General features: G+C 40.9%; 1 protein-coding gene and 1 long non-coding RNA gene across 2 annotated transcripts in view; one reads left to right on the top strand and one right to left on the bottom strand.

Annotated features, from left to right (window-relative positions):
• Positions 1-16,433, top strand: part of GPT2 (glutamic--pyruvic transaminase 2) — a 27,940-nt gene continuing 11,507 nt past the window's right edge. Inside the window, exons 1-3 of the mRNA XM_052797580.1 lie at positions 1-702; positions 11,200-11,289; positions 13,229-13,337. Of these exons, the coding sequence (XP_052653540.1) occupies positions 361-702; positions 11,200-11,289; positions 13,229-13,337 (541 nt within the window). The 5' untranslated portion in view covers positions 1-360. The remainder of the gene's footprint in view (positions 703-11,199; positions 11,290-13,228; positions 13,338-16,433) is intronic.
• Positions 3,901-16,433, bottom strand: part of LOC128146318 (uncharacterized) — a 25,974-nt gene continuing 13,441 nt past the window's right edge. The window contains exon 3 of the long non-coding RNA XR_008236729.1: positions 3,901-7,433. This is a non-coding gene — a long non-coding RNA (uncharacterized LOC128146318). The remainder of the gene's footprint in view (positions 7,434-16,433) is intronic.

Raw genomic sequence — 16,433 nt, forward strand, 5'->3', positions numbered from 1 at the left:
CGGCTGCCGGCGCTGGCTCGAGGAGGATGGTTTTACCCGGGACTCTTCCGGAGCACTAGTGCGGGCGCTCTTGTTGGGGAGAGGGGTCCGCAACGCTGTTCTGATGCAATGGTGGGATCTATTGCTCCTCTGGTGGCATCGCAACGCTGCAAGATCAGTTGGATCCATTGCAATTAAGTTTGCAGGATCTGGACATGGGAGGATCGAGCATGTACGTGTAACCGTGCCAGCTCTCCGGCGTTTCTTCTGACTGCATCTCTTGCTCGTGTGCCTCTTACTAGCTGCCGGTTCCGATTACAAAATCCACCGATCCTCAGCACTAGTATCCTTAACCTTGCTTTGGGAACTACCTGAAAGACCATGCATCGATTTGTCTTGGTTGCCAAGCAAACTGCGGCAAGCCTGGGCTGCAAAGGGCCGGGGGTCTGCCGAAGCGGAAGGAGAGACATGGCTTTGCGCCGCGCCGCTTCGCTGGCGGCGGGGCGGCAGCCGCGGTGTCCCCGGCTCCCGGGGCCGGCGCGGGAGGGGACGGTGCGCTGGAGCAGCGCTGCCAAGGCCTCCGCGGTGAAAATCAACGAGAAGGCGAGCAGGGAGAAGATCCTGACGCTGGAGTCCATGAACCCGCAAGTGAAGGCGGTGGAATATGCAGTGCGGGGCCCCATCGTCCTTAAAGCCGGCGAGATCGAGAAGGAGCTGCGGAAGGTAAGGCAGGGTCGGCCGGGGGTGCGCGGCAGGGCAGGGCAAGGCAAGGCAAGGCAAGGCAGGGCAGGGCAGGGCGGACTCCCCGCCGCGCTGCTCCGCTCCGCGTCGCCCGCTCCCGCGGCGTGCCCGCCGCCGCCCGCACTGGCCCTGCCCCCGGGGCACTCCTCCGCCGCCGCCGCTCCTGATTGGGGCGTCGGGGGGCTCGGCAGGGCCGCGGCAGGCGGTGGGGCCGACGTGGCAGGCGGTGGGGCCGGCGGGGCCGCTGACACCCCTCGGGGCTGAGATGCGACCCTGTAGAAGCCTCGGGAAAGCGGGCGGCCGGGGGAGGTACGGGGGGCGGCGGCGGCGCTGCGAGTGCTGGTGCAATGCTTCGTACCGACTGAAAAACTCGCGGACCGCGAGCAGCTTTTCCCCCCGTCCCTGCTGCTGCCCGAAGCCGTGGCCGGACGCGCTCTCCCCGCGGGGGGCTGCGGCAACGGCCGGGGCCAGGCCGGGGCGCGCAGCCGCCTCCCGACCCTGCCCTTCCCGCCCCCGCCCCGGGCCCCGGCCCCGCTCCGCTGCGGGACACCCCCGCACTCGCGCCCCTTCACACGGGAGGCGGGAGAGGCACAAAACAAAGAAACCTGCCCTCCGGCTACTGTTTATCTCGTGTCAGTGACTGCGTAAGGCAAATACACTATACCCTCATAAAGCAGTGTTTACATTTCTTCAGCCACTTTGACCCTTTGCTGCAATCCCACGTCCTTTGTGTCATACAAGAGGGTGACTGACCAGCTTTCATCATACTGATAAAGCGTTTAAAGCGTTCCTGAGGATTTTAGAGATACTGCCTTCGCCGGGGCAAGGAGACGCCTTTGAAACCGGCGGTCTCCGAACACGTGGGATGGACCCAGCTCTTCCCCGGCACCGCTCCGCAGCCTCACCCAGCACTCCTCTGCCTCTGGGTTTTCCAAAGCCGGGGGGACTAATGCTTTCTGAGGACACCACCGACACTGGGCTTCTCTTTTCTTAATGGCAGAAGTTGAGGTGCTTGAGGACAAGCCTTCCGAGCACAAATGCTCGGTAATGCTGCCCAAGGTTTTAGGTGGTTAGCGCTTTTAGGAGGATTGGGCAATAAAGCCTGACACAAGATACTCCTGAGGGTCTGGGCCAAAATGTACTAAATAAAGCATCCAGATCAGTCAGTGCTTACATTTTGTTCTTCGTTTTTTTTTTCTTATTCCTTATCTTAATATTGAGACTTAACATTGAAAAAACCCCAAACCCTTAGCAATTCAGGCTTGGTTTTTGGTTGTACTGTTCACATCACAGCTTCCCCTGTCAGCATGAGGACTCACTTATTTTTGTTTTGAATAAAGCATCTGGCATAGTTACTTTTCTATGATTTCAAATATTATTGCCTGCCTTCATTGCTTTAGAAAGTCTTGCTAATATGTTATTACAGGTACTGCAGACCAATTTGATTAATATATATAAAGTGCTTTGAACAAAAACAGGGCCACAGCAATGCTAACGAGAAGAGATTATTTTAATTGTTTGGTCTTTGTGTTACTTGCTTCCCCTTGTTTTAGAAGGTGAAGCATGTTTTCAGCTCACTGTGTATTATATACATCAATTACTTATGTCTAACTCAATAATTACTAAAAACAGCTTCTTTTTTAGAATTCTACTTAAAAACTTCAGAGTGGTGATGGAGATTTCATTTCAGAACATTTTGGTTTTGCCTTAAAACTTGTTTATAAAGGTGTCATTGATTTCATGCAACTAGGTTCTCTAGTAGGTGCATTTTCCAGAGTATAAAATCTTCCAGTGTTCTCACTGAGTATGTTTGTTTTCAAGTTAACATCACAGGGCAGGAGATATTACTTGACAAAGCAAATAGAACACAATCTTCACTAACTCCTCCCAACTCCCCTGCTTACTTCAGTTACCAGCTGAGTCACTGGCAGAGAGAATAATCTTCTGTGCGCTTTTTGAAAAATGCAAGAGCAAGTCGTTATTAAAAGATTGTTACGGCAGTTTTGTCCCCGCTTACATGGCATTTTCCATTTGAAAGTTTTTTTCTTGAATCAGTCTCATGGAATATTATCAATGGCTACCAGCATTCATAGACATGTGACTAAGATGACTAAAGCAAACAAAAACCTCCCTGTTGGCAGGGAAGGAGGACAGTATTACTGCAAAAGTTGAGCAGTGTATCTGCAGAGAACACTAATCAACTTAAGGAAGCAGCTAAAAGACTTTTTCTTCCACATTGCTCAAGCTTTTCGTTCCTCTTTGTCTTTCTGGTAAAAGTACTGTTATTCCTTCTATTGTTTAATCAAACCGTCTGGTAAAGTATACAGCCTTGAGTAGTACCTAGGTTCCTTATAATTGAAATACAGGTTATCTAAATGTCTATTTTTTGGTCTAAAGTTGACTTCTCTGTGATCACAGGTCAACAGCACTTCTTTGTTTGCTTTTAATTAAAACTGGAAAACTACTTTTTTCATCTCTCTCAACCTTAGCTCATAGAGTTAGGTCAACCACTGCCAGCAGAATTAACACTGCCTGATAAAGAAAAGAGGCTGAAGCAGTTGTCAGAGAAACAATGCCCCACAGCATGTCTAGATCCATGATTACTCTTCACTGACAGCAAAACGGTTGCCCCACAGCAACTCTACTACATATGATGGGGAAGGAGCTTTGCATGGGCATGAAAGCACAGACTCCATAGTATGACATGGAAGTGCTGCACTGGCTGGTGGTAGCAAGAGCAAGCAGAGGTGAAGCAATGATATACCCACTAGTAAATCTGCATTTGTCCTGTTCTGCCAAGATGCCTTTGTGTCATTTGTTTCTAAACTAGAAGCATCTTAAATGCAGACATTGTCTAATCAGATGCAATAGAGGCTCTCCCTGCTTAAACTTGGTTCAATTCAGTTAGACTTTATACTTACGTAACTTACACAGCTTGTTATGTATACTATAAAATAGCTACTTGAAGCTGTTTGCACAGTGTAAGCTTTTGTCTTCCTTGAGTTTTGTTCTGCTGTCTCAGACTCTGAATAGCAGTTCCTCTGTTATTCTATCTGACATTTGCTTCTTTTGTATATTAACTGCAAATGATTACAACAGGAGCTGTAACTCCACAGTGCACGTAGAAATAACGACTAAGATGGTACTTGAGAAGTCTCCAACTAGGCAATTTAAGGGATAGTTCTTTAAAAAAGTAAATAAAAATGAGGCATTAATTTCAGCTAATGTGCTCAGGATTAAGCCAATGTAAGTGACAAGTTAGAATACTCTATTAAAGCAGAATAAGATTGATTGTTCAGGAGTACAGGTGGGACATGCTGTACTTGGATTTCATAAATTTTGTTGGCCTGTTACGTCTATTCATCTAGGTGGAAAATCAAGGTTTTGATCTACATTAAGTCTTTCCAGCTGGAAATCTTTATGCAAAATCACTTACTTGAATCACTTCTCTGAATATTTTTTTTTAAATCATTTTGAAATTGCATCATGCTTCAAAAGTGAAAACCTGATTTCTCTTCCCCTTTGCTAATGGTAATAATCAGCTGATTCTGGCTTACTAAGGTGATACATGGAGAAAGAACAGACTTCAGCCATTTTCCTTGGTGTTCCTGGAAACTTTTGAAAGCAAGCTAGACCACAGGCATATTTTAATAAATTATTATACTCTCAATAGAACTCGAAGAAATAAGAACTTTTTTCTATCCCCTTCTTTTTAGACTTGCTAACAGATGGCCACCATATCAAGTATTGATTTTAATTACATTTCAGACTAGAAATTTTAGCCTGAACATGAATTCAATGCAAGAATAATGTAGTTGCTGGACAGAGCCCTTCTCTTTACTTAATCAGTAATAACAAGCTAGTTTTATCTTTACACAGGCAGCACATGTACCTGATTTGTTACTTTGCATTTGTGCTAATTTTAACTGACCTTGTTATGGAAAGTCCCTTCATAGCTGTTACTCTGAGATCTCTCTTCACTTACACTCTCCTTTTTTCCCCTTTTCCTGCTTAGGTTTTACATAATGTCAAGTTCTATGTCAGGTTAAGTTGGCTTACACATGCTTGCAAAGCATGTGCATATTAAACAGGATTTTAGGATCCACAAGTCAACTCGTAACATTGGAAACTGTGCCTGGCTTAGTGTAAGTCACACAACATCAGGTCCCTGTTCAAAACTTTCAAGTTACTGAAACAGAATTGTAGGGCAGACAGGGGTAGAGGGATGGTATGCAGAGATATGTTGGTAGCATGTAGAAAGTTCCTTCAGATCAGCACAGGTGGTTAGCATATTCCACCACTGGGTCTGGAACTACGTGCCTTTAATGGCACTATCCAGTCTCTACACATTGAAGTCCGTTTTTTTCTGAACAGCCACTGTAGCCTGACGTACTTTTACAGTAAAAGGGTTGTACACTCATCTCCTGTGCCCATGTTTTTCGTTTGCATAACTACAGGTTCTTGTTGCATGCTTATTCAAGTCACTGGTTTATTATTAGATAATAAAACTACCAAAATCCCTTTTACTTATGTAGCTATAATCTTAGGCGGCTTCTGCTGAAGTATTTTGGTTAAAAGACTGTAGAGCTTTTCTCTTTTTTTACTAATTCTTCAGGTTTTTAAATTGAATAGAAAAAATTCTGACTTAGAATCCAGACTTAATTGTAAATGTAAGTTGACTGTGTCCCTGGGAGTTGTGGAAAGATATAACACAGTTTAGACAATGACATGCAGAAATATAATTTGACATGCGAAGAAAAAGATACAAGATTGACTGGTATACCCAGTAATGAAAGATGTTAAGCTTAAATTACCATCCTGTAATTTTCTGCTTTGAATACGTGACTGTGTGCACACTAAGAAAGTATCTTCCAGGCAAGAGCATTTGACCTCATTAAGACAGAACTGTTGTTCCTCAGTTGCCTGTACATGTTGCATACAGAAGCGAATCTGTAGTAAAACCCATGTTTTTTAACAGGGCAAAAACTACTGCAGATGAAAATGAAAGAATATCAGTTTTAAGAGTATGATTACCAAACTCGTATGTTCAGAAGCACACAGTCCACAAGATCCAGTTATCTGACCTTTTCTTGGTGAATTCAGTAGCAAAATCTATTCCAAAATAGCCCTTTTCCAATAGGTCTTCAAGTTAAGAGGGTCCTAATGTCTAATCTACTTCTAATAAGCATTATTTTAATTCTGTCATTTACAGTCACATTAAAATCTAGGGCTTTATTCACATAGGCAAAATTTCTGAATGCAAATGCACTTTGAACAATGTATAAGGCAAAACTAACTTGAGGACAACTCCTGTTCTGTAATCCCTGCATCAGATCTTCCAATTAATGGTCAGCCCCACCAATTTTCTCATCTAATATTAGGGGGCATGCAAGTCATCACTGCCATTTCAAGTCAAAATCCAGGCTTTGCCTTCTCCTTCCTTCCAACAACAGTTCATGTCATCTGGAATTACACATGCATAACACAAACTCAAAGCCTTACTCTGTGGTAAGCAGGTCAGGTTTATTTTTCTGCTGTGAGCTGTTTTAATAAAAAGATTGGAATGCTAATTCAGGCCTTCAAGTCCTTATTAGTTAAGGGCCTCTGGGTAGCGCTTTCTTGGCCCTTTGAGAGAGCGGGGGGGGGGGGCAAGCAAGCAACTTGGCTACTACAGCATAGATCTCAACTATGCTGAAATGTTTGGTTTTGCCAGCTCTCTTATTATACAGCTTGTTTGTGCAAGTCACAGCAAAACCAGACTCAGCTTATGCTAAGGAAATAGCACAATGTTTCATAGTGTGTTATTGCCTGACAACCATCAAGAGGAGGCACAAAGCAATGGCAATGAAAATGAAACAATGAGGAGCAGCCAAGAGTGGACAAATTCTGAAATTCAGAAATAGCTGAAATACTATGTTGCTCTTCTGGGATTAAAAGCACCTCACATTTTCATGGCCTCCTCAGGGGAACCCTTTTCAAATCTTTCCTATCGCCATTACCAAATCCAAACCACACAAGCCTCTCTACAGACTGAGGGTTTTCCTTTGAAATTTGCTGAAGACTTTAGCAAAGACAGCTTTAGGTCAGTTTGCACCCTTCTTTACTCTTTCTGGGCACAGTGTTATTTTGCACTTTGCAGAATTCTTAGATGGCACCATCGTAAAGGGAACCTCCAGGCATACTAAAACTCCTAAGAAACAAACCACCTCCTGGCAGTTCATTGCCTTCATGTTAGTTCTTTGGGATAGTGTATGTTCTGGCATCATATCATTTCTTTGATCAAATAATTCTCCCAGCACTTCTTGCATGGTGACTCTCTTCTTGAGAGACAGTTCATGATTTCATACTGTACTCCTTACCTGCTGGGTTTCTTGAGGCCCAGAAGGAAGGGGAAGAGGAAGCTTCTCCAAACCTGGCTAACTACATAAAGATTTGTATTGACTCTGCACCAATGAATTCTGGTTCACATATGAAAATGCCTTCTCCCCACTTTATGTGATACTTAGAACACTGATAAAGCTTAGAATAATCCTGTCTGACCTGCTCAGGTTTCAGAGCTTTTTCATCTGGTCTCTTAAAAGACTGCATTTCCACTCAGAAGAGGAGAGTGACAGAAGTAACTGCTGAAGGAACTAATTTCCGAAGAGCTTATTCCAAATCTGGGAAGATTCCTTTATTCCATTAAAATCCTTTCATTATCAAGAAGACAGCATCTGAAAACAAAGTGAACACATTTTTATATTTTCTGCTTTACATCTGAATTTGAAAGTGCAAGATGGCTTCTTCAGCTTTAAAAATGGCTACCACAGTTAGTCCCTTTGCTAACAATTTCAAAAGAATGGCAGAAGATTGGCTTTGTTCCCAAGATGGAGATGAATCATGTTGTTAGGACAGTGTGAGGTGCCACCAAAGGCAGAAGGCTGTAGCAGTAGTTATTTTGTAGGGCTGGAGACTGGTTTTCCTCCTTGATGTGGTTCATACACTCTTCAGTAGACATGAGTATCAATCTGGTACTTACTGCTCCTGAGTTTGTTATTAGAGCTCCTGTTCTGCAAGCTTCACTTTTCGAAATCTCTGTCTGCTGGCAGAGGCCAGTTACAATCCAGTCAGACTGCCTCTAGAACACACCTTGAAAGCCTGCCTGTACAGGGGAGGGGGGGGGGGGAATGAGAGAGAGAGAAGGAGGGGGGAGAGAGAGGTAGGGGGCAGGGGGCAGCTCTCTATCACTAGAAGAAAGCAAAACAATTCTAATGGCTTAGTTTCTGCTCCCCCCATATGTTCCTTGGCTTGCCAGGGACTTAAATTGTCTCAGCACTGGCATGTTGCTGACATGGTCAAAGACTGCTTGGCCTTCTGCAGGGAAATAAATCTTGCCCTAACAAACTATGTCCTGTTGCAGCACTGTTCCTGCTGTTCTACAACCTGATGTTGAGGTTATCAACATCACATTCATACTTCCTCCTTTCACGCAGATCTTTTCACAGACCTTACAGAAAGTATTTGATGTTAATCTTCCTTTGGATACCCATGCACATTAGTGCCGTCACCATAGCAGAAACCTTGACACAAGTAACTAGTGACTAATGCCACTCTGTCTTAAGGATTTAAGTAGAGAGTCATAGGCCCTGTCTAGACTTCCATTGATGCCAGCTTCTGATAATTCTTGCTTTGAAACTTTGACTCATTAGCATTCGACACTTGTTCTTGCCTGTTACTGCTTCCTGTTCTTTCTCTCTAAAATGGTAAGATGGAACTTTTTGTTCTGGAGGAACCAAAACTAAATCTGAACACCTTATGGTATTCCTTCTTTTCATAGAAAGAAAAAGATGAGACAAAACCTAAGTAGTCATACAAATTTTTTTCTAGATTTCACTAGAAGGGGATATAGTCAATCTCATGAAGACAGCTCTAAACAATTGCTGATATTAACTCATTGTCAGGGAAGGCAAAGGCCCCAGTTATTTAAAAAGCATCTCTCTCTTGAAAAAGGGCAACAGCTCTTGTAGCTGAGACCAAGAAACACAAGTTAGTCAAGAGGACCACGGGCCTTTAAGCAGGTATGTGGGAACAGTGTGTACAACACAGAAAACCTAATTGTTCCTTCTCTACCAGGATTTTACAGTAAGAAAACTGTTATCTATATTTTGCTATTTTCTCCAGATCAATTATTTTAGTAGCAAAGGTAGTGTGGGGTTTACGGAGTAGGTGATGATTATATAATCACAGTTGATGCCCAAAGGCAGTGATGGCATAAACACTGAGCTTGGCACTAGCAGAGATCTGGATGGTATCAATGCTAATAAGCTACAACATTATTTACAATAAACCTGACACAGACACCAAAAAGGTCTGCTACCTTTGTTGTAAAGGCTGCATATATTAAAAATTCCAAAGGTACATTATGAAATGCAGGGTACCTTTCAGCATTTCACTAACCAAAGAAGCGACTATTTTTTATTGCAGATCACAATAGTATTTTTGTGCAAAACCATCTCATTTGTCTAACATAATATATTTATGTTGTTAGGGGTTTTGTTTGTTCTGGTTTTAATCTGGTAAAACAGGGTGTTTCTGTTTCATCTTATTGCTGAGAACTGCTATGGTTTTTTAGACTGCCTAACTTAAGGCATCCCTTATTCTTTAACAAATTTGTATTACTGTGCAAATCTAGTGAGACTGATTCAGTGTGCTGTAAGAAGGACCAAATATAACTAAAATCTGTGGCAATTTTTCTTAATTTCATGCAAACTGAATTTGTTCTCCTTCTACACCTATCTTTCTTTTCCTGCTTATTTGTAAATCAGAATGAAACAATGTTGTGCTATTAGTGGACCACAGATAGTTTGAAGAGAACCTATTTCTAGCTGTTTGCATTTCTCATAAATTGCTAAACTTCAGCCTCAGATACCTGTAATCTTTGTCTGGCATCCCTATTCCTAATTCTTTATGTAAGGTTGAAATACACTCTTGTTTAGGCACTCACTTAGATCAGCAGACATAGAAGCAAATGACTTGAGGGAGTCAGTGTGTCCCTTTCAATTATTTTAAGTGAACGTTTTTATATAAAATTGACCTTTTGAGTTAGGATGATGTAAGTCCAATTGTCTTGTTTTAACACCATTTCTAACTACCTATTTAATTTCAAAAGAAAAACCTAAATGCTATCAGTTATATTAGGGACTAGATCTGTAGTGGGAATTTGAATCCCATTATCACATAACCTCTCAGCCACATGACGCAGCTGTAAACCTCCAAACCTGGGAATTTATATCCCTCGTGACTACTAATATTTTGATCATTGTTATCTTTGCACATCTGGGTTCCAGTCTGTCACTGAAGTCCAACACATAATCCATGGTAGAAAAGCAAAAATTAGTTAAGGCTTGCCAGCCACATGTTCTATATCCAAAGCGAATAACTTGCTGTAAATACATGGGCCAGGAAGAGGCTTTGTGAGTTCAGGCCACAGCCACAGCAGTTTGTTATATGTAATTTTGTACAGAAAACTAATCGGTCTAATTTTGCAGTTCATTAGTCCACATGAAAATTCTTTCACTGTTATAAGGCCTCCCTACTTTTTCTCATATTTAATATATATTAGAAAAGCTATAAATTTGTTCTTGCCTACCTGATTTATTCTTCTTGTAATGTTGGCCTTTACTTTCAGTTAATCTTTTTTATTTAAATCAATGGCGTTTTTTTCTACCAATCAGCTCCTTGCCTTTTTTCCCTTATTTTATTTTGCTTTTTAAAGAGCTGTGATTGCTAATCAACATTCATCAACTGTTTTCCCTCTGTTCTCATGATGTATTCAGTTCCTCACAGGAAAAATGGCTGTCTGTTCAGATTTCAGAGATTAGGAAGCTTTTAAATATTCATGGTGATTATTTAGCACTTCTGCTGTTTATCATACAGAGCCTCACTGTGAGCTACTTTGTAAAACACCTGTATATGGAAAAGTGGGGTCATCACACAATGAATATTTAATCTAAATAGAAAATAAATAAGCAGGCAGTATCTTTACGCTTTTTACTCTAAAAAGTACTAAAGGTCTTGAGGTTTCTTTTGTTGGTGGATTTCTCAAATGTCCTCAAATCTTTTTAGCTCCTTGACTGATCCATCCCTCCCTTAGGTGTATCAAACAAGTTGCTCTAATACTGACAATTCAAAATGCCTCTTTTTCATCTTTTCTACTTCAACGTGTATTTTCCAGGCAAGGCAATCTCTTACTTGTAGCTAGCAGAAAAACAAAGCCAGCCTATCATTTAAAAATGTGTCACAATTAGCATAATTTCTGTAAAGCATTTAAGATTTACTGGCAGTATTGTTTAAGAAATGCATTAAGCTTTACATTAAACACTCTATCTGTTCTGAGATTAGGCGCTGTTTAGTTACAGCCATATGACAGATACCAAAAAAGAAGAATTCTTTATCACCTACTTCAGCCCTAACAATACATTATGAATTATCTCTTTTTAGGGAATCAAAAAACCTTTTACTGAAGTAATTAAAGCCAACATTGGAGATGCACATGCTATGGGACAGAGGCCAATCACCTTTCTCCGTCAGGTAAGTATATTATAAACTATTATCCTTGATTTTTTATTAGATTACCAAGAATGCCTTAAAATCTGTCTGATGTGTGTGTATCAGTATAATGATTCCCTAACTGCACTTAGACTTAAAATAGTTCTTTCTTAAAGAACTACAAATTTTGATTTCTGAGACGAAGTCCTATACCTTTCTTGCTGAGTGTCATAGAATCATAGAATCATAGAATCATTTCAGTTGGAAAAGACCTTCAAGATCATCGAGTCCAACCATTAACCATGCCCCCTAAACCATGCCCTGGAGTACCCTGTCCACTCGCTTTTTGAATACCTCCAGGGATGGTGAATCAACCACTTCCCTGGGCAGCCCATTCCAATGTTTGACAACCCTCTCAGTAAAAAAATTTTTCCTAATATCTAACCTAAATCTCCCTTGCCTCAACTTGAGGCCATTTCCTCTTGTCCTGTCTCCAGACACCTGACAGAAGAGACCAACACCCACCTCACTACAACCCCCTTTCAGGTAGTTGTAGAGAGCGATAAGGTCTCCCCTCAGCCTCCTCTTTTCTAGACTGAACAACCCCAGATCCTTCAGCCGCTCCTCATAAGACTTGTGCTCAAGTCCTCCCTCAACACAGTAGCTTTCCTTACTTTTCAGATCATTCCCCATCCATACTTTCTCCTGCCACTTCTCCTATGTTACCAGTCAGCACATTCATTATCAATAATGCACTTCAAAAAAGAAAGTGGTTGTCTTCAAAGAAAAAAGCAAATGCCTTTCTTTATCTGACAGTATACTTTAAGATCTGCACGCAGTTGGATACAACTAGTTGTACTGTTGCTGATTTTGCACATTTTAGCTCTGGGCAAGCTAATTGGTAGGTTAGCTTTTAGGAAAGACTACAACAGAATCCACACTTGTATATTATTCCTAAAACACAAGCAAGGTTTAAAACTAGGATTACACTATTTATTGACCATCCCTTACACACACATGTAAAATCCTCAGTCTATAATAATGTAAATTCAGAGAGTCCCAGGACAAACTGAAGCTGTATCAAACTGGGCGTCCAGGTGATGAGGTTATAAAATAGAGCTATACAGCAAACTGTCAGCAAACTAGGAAGACCAGAGCTTCTTACAAATTATTCAGATCCAATGTTATTAAAGAAAATACTGGGTAAATGGGAAATCCTTTCTCCCCATGACTGTGTGCACACATGGACTAATCCTTTAGTCATTGTCCGATAAGATGACAACAGCCTATCCATATTACACCACGTAAGCATAAAAATGAGAGAGAGACTGGAACAAATTAAGCTGGTCTCAAGCAAGACCTCTAGATTCTTTCTGTCTTACATTGCTTTATAAACTTAATTCTGCTAGGTCATGTTTCTACTTTTACTATGTTCTATATCACCACTTATTTTTTAATTAAATATTTCCCGCAAATTCAAATTAGTAATAACTACAAGTTATTTTGGGGAAGGATTACTAGAACATGCAACTAGGACTTCAAAATTTGATCATATTTCTCAGTTCTGCTCCATATTTAGACTCTTGATTTCTGGTCAAGTGGTCTAGTAATACACAAGTGGGCTAGTAATACACAAAGTGTGGAGGATAGAGCTGTTTAGAGATAATATATGAATAATTAACTGTGTTTTACTGTGTTTGCACTATGCATAGCTCACTTGGACTCCAGTCTTCACTGTCCATAATACAAATAGTTAATAATTCTGTAACGGTTTTTATCAGCAGAACTTGGAACCCAATAAGATTTCTTCACTTCTGTAAGCACTACCCTTAAAAAAAAACCTGCAAACTCTTCATCAATAACCTTTGTTTAAAATTAGCTAGCATTTGTGATCTTCATTTCCAAGGAAAGTTAACAGTAATATTACCAACTTAAAATAACCATTGAGAAGTGGCCAATTTCCATTTTCTTGGCACTTTAGGTAGTGGCACTGTGTACATACCCAAACCTATTGGACAGCCCAAGTTTTCCAGAAGATGCCAAAAAGCGAGCCAGACGGATTTTGCAGGGTTGTGGAGGAAACAGCTTAGGTAAGCGTCTGTTTCAGTTGCTCCTGTTGCTATTAGAATCAACAAAGGTAGTTTCAATATCTGCAGTGCTGAAATTTCTTAATCGTGTTTTATATGATTACAAGTCAAATGGGAGATGGCCTAGGGCAAAATGATAGGGGGAGAGCTCACAGCATGGCCTACTGATAAACAGTGACTAATAGTGCAAATTTTTGGTGAGGCTTGTCACAGAAGAGGACAAGATGAGGATTATACAGTTATGGAGCCCTCACCACAGTAACATCTAGGCATAACCCTAAACAGAATGCTGAGCTTTTTTGTATTAGAAAAGTACGTGTCAGAGAGGACTAGTGAAGCTTTGTTACTGTTTTTATGACATCTGTTAATCCTGGGCTCTGACAGCTATGTCTCCTGCTAAGTCTAGGTGGGGCTGTTCACAATTTTACCAGCTCTAGAAGTTTCTCTGCCAAGGAGTCTACTGTCCCTGTAATGACGGTATCAACAAACAATATATGTCCATCTCAGCTGATCCAGTTCACAGTCCTGTATCTTAATTTTGAACAATCAGTCCAACTATGTTTGTTAGGATATGAACTGAGGCATCAGAAACTGAAGTACCAAGGTGATAATGCTCTGCAAAGGGAAAGCTGCACAGCTGAAAGGTGGTAGGTTTTTACTTAGCTGAGATAGATAGTTTTAACTGAAGATGTCAAAGCCCTATTTCTCTAAGGTAAAATAATCCTTGAAAGAACTAAAGAATTCCGTTATTCAATCACCGTTCCTGCAAAAGTATACATATAATATACACATAAATAAGTACAAACTTCGCATATTCAGTAGAGAGGAAATGGAAGAGACAAATTCTTTATCATCTAGCAACTGTACTGCCTACATGTACCTGGGAAATGCCACCAGAATTTCTACTCTGCAGATAGTGTTACAGCTGCTGGGTATGGCAAAGAATCTGGCACACTTAATTACCTTCTTTCAGGTAGGCTAACAGTGACATTTCAGAGTATGTATTAGAGTAATTGGCATATTTCTTAATCTTTGTGATTGCAGTGCCTATTTGCACTGGCATATTTTGAGAGTAGGTGCTGTGAAACAATAAAATAAACAAAACCTAAATAGTGGTTACGTTAGCAGTACTTCAGCCTTGGACTATCCTAACAACACAGCCTAATACAGCATGTATTTTATCGTCACCTGTTTTGCATTGGGTTTGTTTCTATATGTAGAACGTTAAAAATACATTTATCACAACTGAGAAGTTCCTCCAGCTCCATTAATTCCTTTCCTGGCTTACTTTGGAACAATTAATCCACATAGTACTAGTTGTCATTTAAGAGTTACTGGGGATACATTTGAATTTTGCCTTATTCTTTCTTTGTAGCGATTTTCAAATTCAGGTACATGGTAACAGTTCTCAGAATGCTGGGTCTTGGCCCCATGCTGGAGTGAAATGAAAGGAATTCAGCCTTGCATGATATTTTAGAAATACGTTGAGTCTGTACAAAATCTCCTTTTCAGCAGATCATATATTTCAAGTAATTTGCATTAGCTCAGTAGACACTAAGGAAGTAGGCCTGACACAGTTGCAGTATTCAAATAAGATGCTCATTCTGAATACACCCTTTTAATTTCAGTGGATAAATTGAAGTTCTGTAAGTAACTGGAGTCTAAATTATTTTTTTCCCAATATGGTATGTACCAAGAACAACTGTCCCTCTAAATCCCTGAAAACTAAACCCACTGTAGACCTTACTAATCTGCTGTACTGGTTTATGCATTCTCTTCACCCTCCCTGTCTCCAGTATCATATATCAGCCCCTTCTCTTGGCCTCAGTTGCTCATCAGCCTCTGCACAGCACTCCATAAACACGCAGTCTGAGGCAAGTGGATGTGCAGCTGAATGGAACTTAGTCCTATCACTTTGTTGGTAGTCTGACAACTGTTGTTTTCTTCATGGCTGAGGGAGAAATTGGCTTTCTTGGGAAAAAGCAAAGGTCCAAAAATGATCCCTCCATGTAGCTTTAAGTGCTATGGTGTGCTCTAATAAAACCTTATTTTCAAAAAATTTGTCAGTCCAACACAGAAGTGGCTTCGCTATATATGGTCAAACTATTTGAAGCATTGTACCCACATCTATAACGGCCTATTTAAATGTATTAATTGCAAAGTTAATATGAATTTCTTGACCTCTGGCTATGAACTAGAATAACCTCACTTCCACTGAACATTCATTTGGCAAAACCCTACTCATAGTATTGAGTCTTGCTACTCCCAGACCACGTATGAAGGCTCAGATATGTCCTCAACTTCTGTTGCGTTCAAATACTCTGGGATTCTTTTGACGTCACTTACTTTGCATGTGGGATAACTGCCATATCTTTCCAGGCAGTTGAGAAATTGACCCCTCTCCTATATATAAAAATATCTAATATATGCACACGCAGCTTTTGGGTTGGGTTTATTTATTTGCATACCACAGTACAAACAGATGGGTTCTAGTCAAAGCTATCAACTGAGTGCAATTAAGTGTAGAAGACCTGAAAATTGAATTCAGGTCTTCTGTATATCCTCACTGAGTCATGGGACTCAGCCCTCGACAGAGCACAAGACAGAATGACAGCTTAGGTTTGCTCTCCCACTTTAACTGCAGCTTCCTAGCTGTGGTCAAAGACCCATGCATAGACCCAGTATAGCTTTTAGTCCTGTAAAAGTAAATGTCTGGGACATCAGGGAACTTTGTGCCCTGAATTACCATTTTGTCCCATGCAGTTGTGCAGTACTTGCAAAGGTTCTTTGTCTTTATAAATTATGCTTTCACAGAAGTATTATCAGGCAGACTACTAGCATATAACTGAGTGATGAGAGTTAAGTCAGGCACAATTATTCCACTCCACCCAACAAGCAAAGAAGATTCTGCAGCTTCAAGACAGTGTTCTAAATTAGATGTACACTTGTCACTTCATTGTCTGTCAGTTTTAGGCCTCATAGCTTGAATCCATTCCTCACCTTGGCTTAGGCTTATTTTTACTCTTTATTTGTTTCACATGCTCAGCAATGATGCACACAAGCATCTAACATCTTACTTTATTTAAGATTATTAGTTGT

The sequence above is a fragment of the Harpia harpyja genome, chromosome 9 (assembly GCF_026419915.1).
Source record: "Harpia harpyja isolate bHarHar1 chromosome 9, bHarHar1 primary haplotype, whole genome shotgun sequence".
Classification (NCBI taxonomy): Eukaryota; Metazoa; Chordata; class Aves; order Accipitriformes; family Accipitridae; genus Harpia; species Harpia harpyja.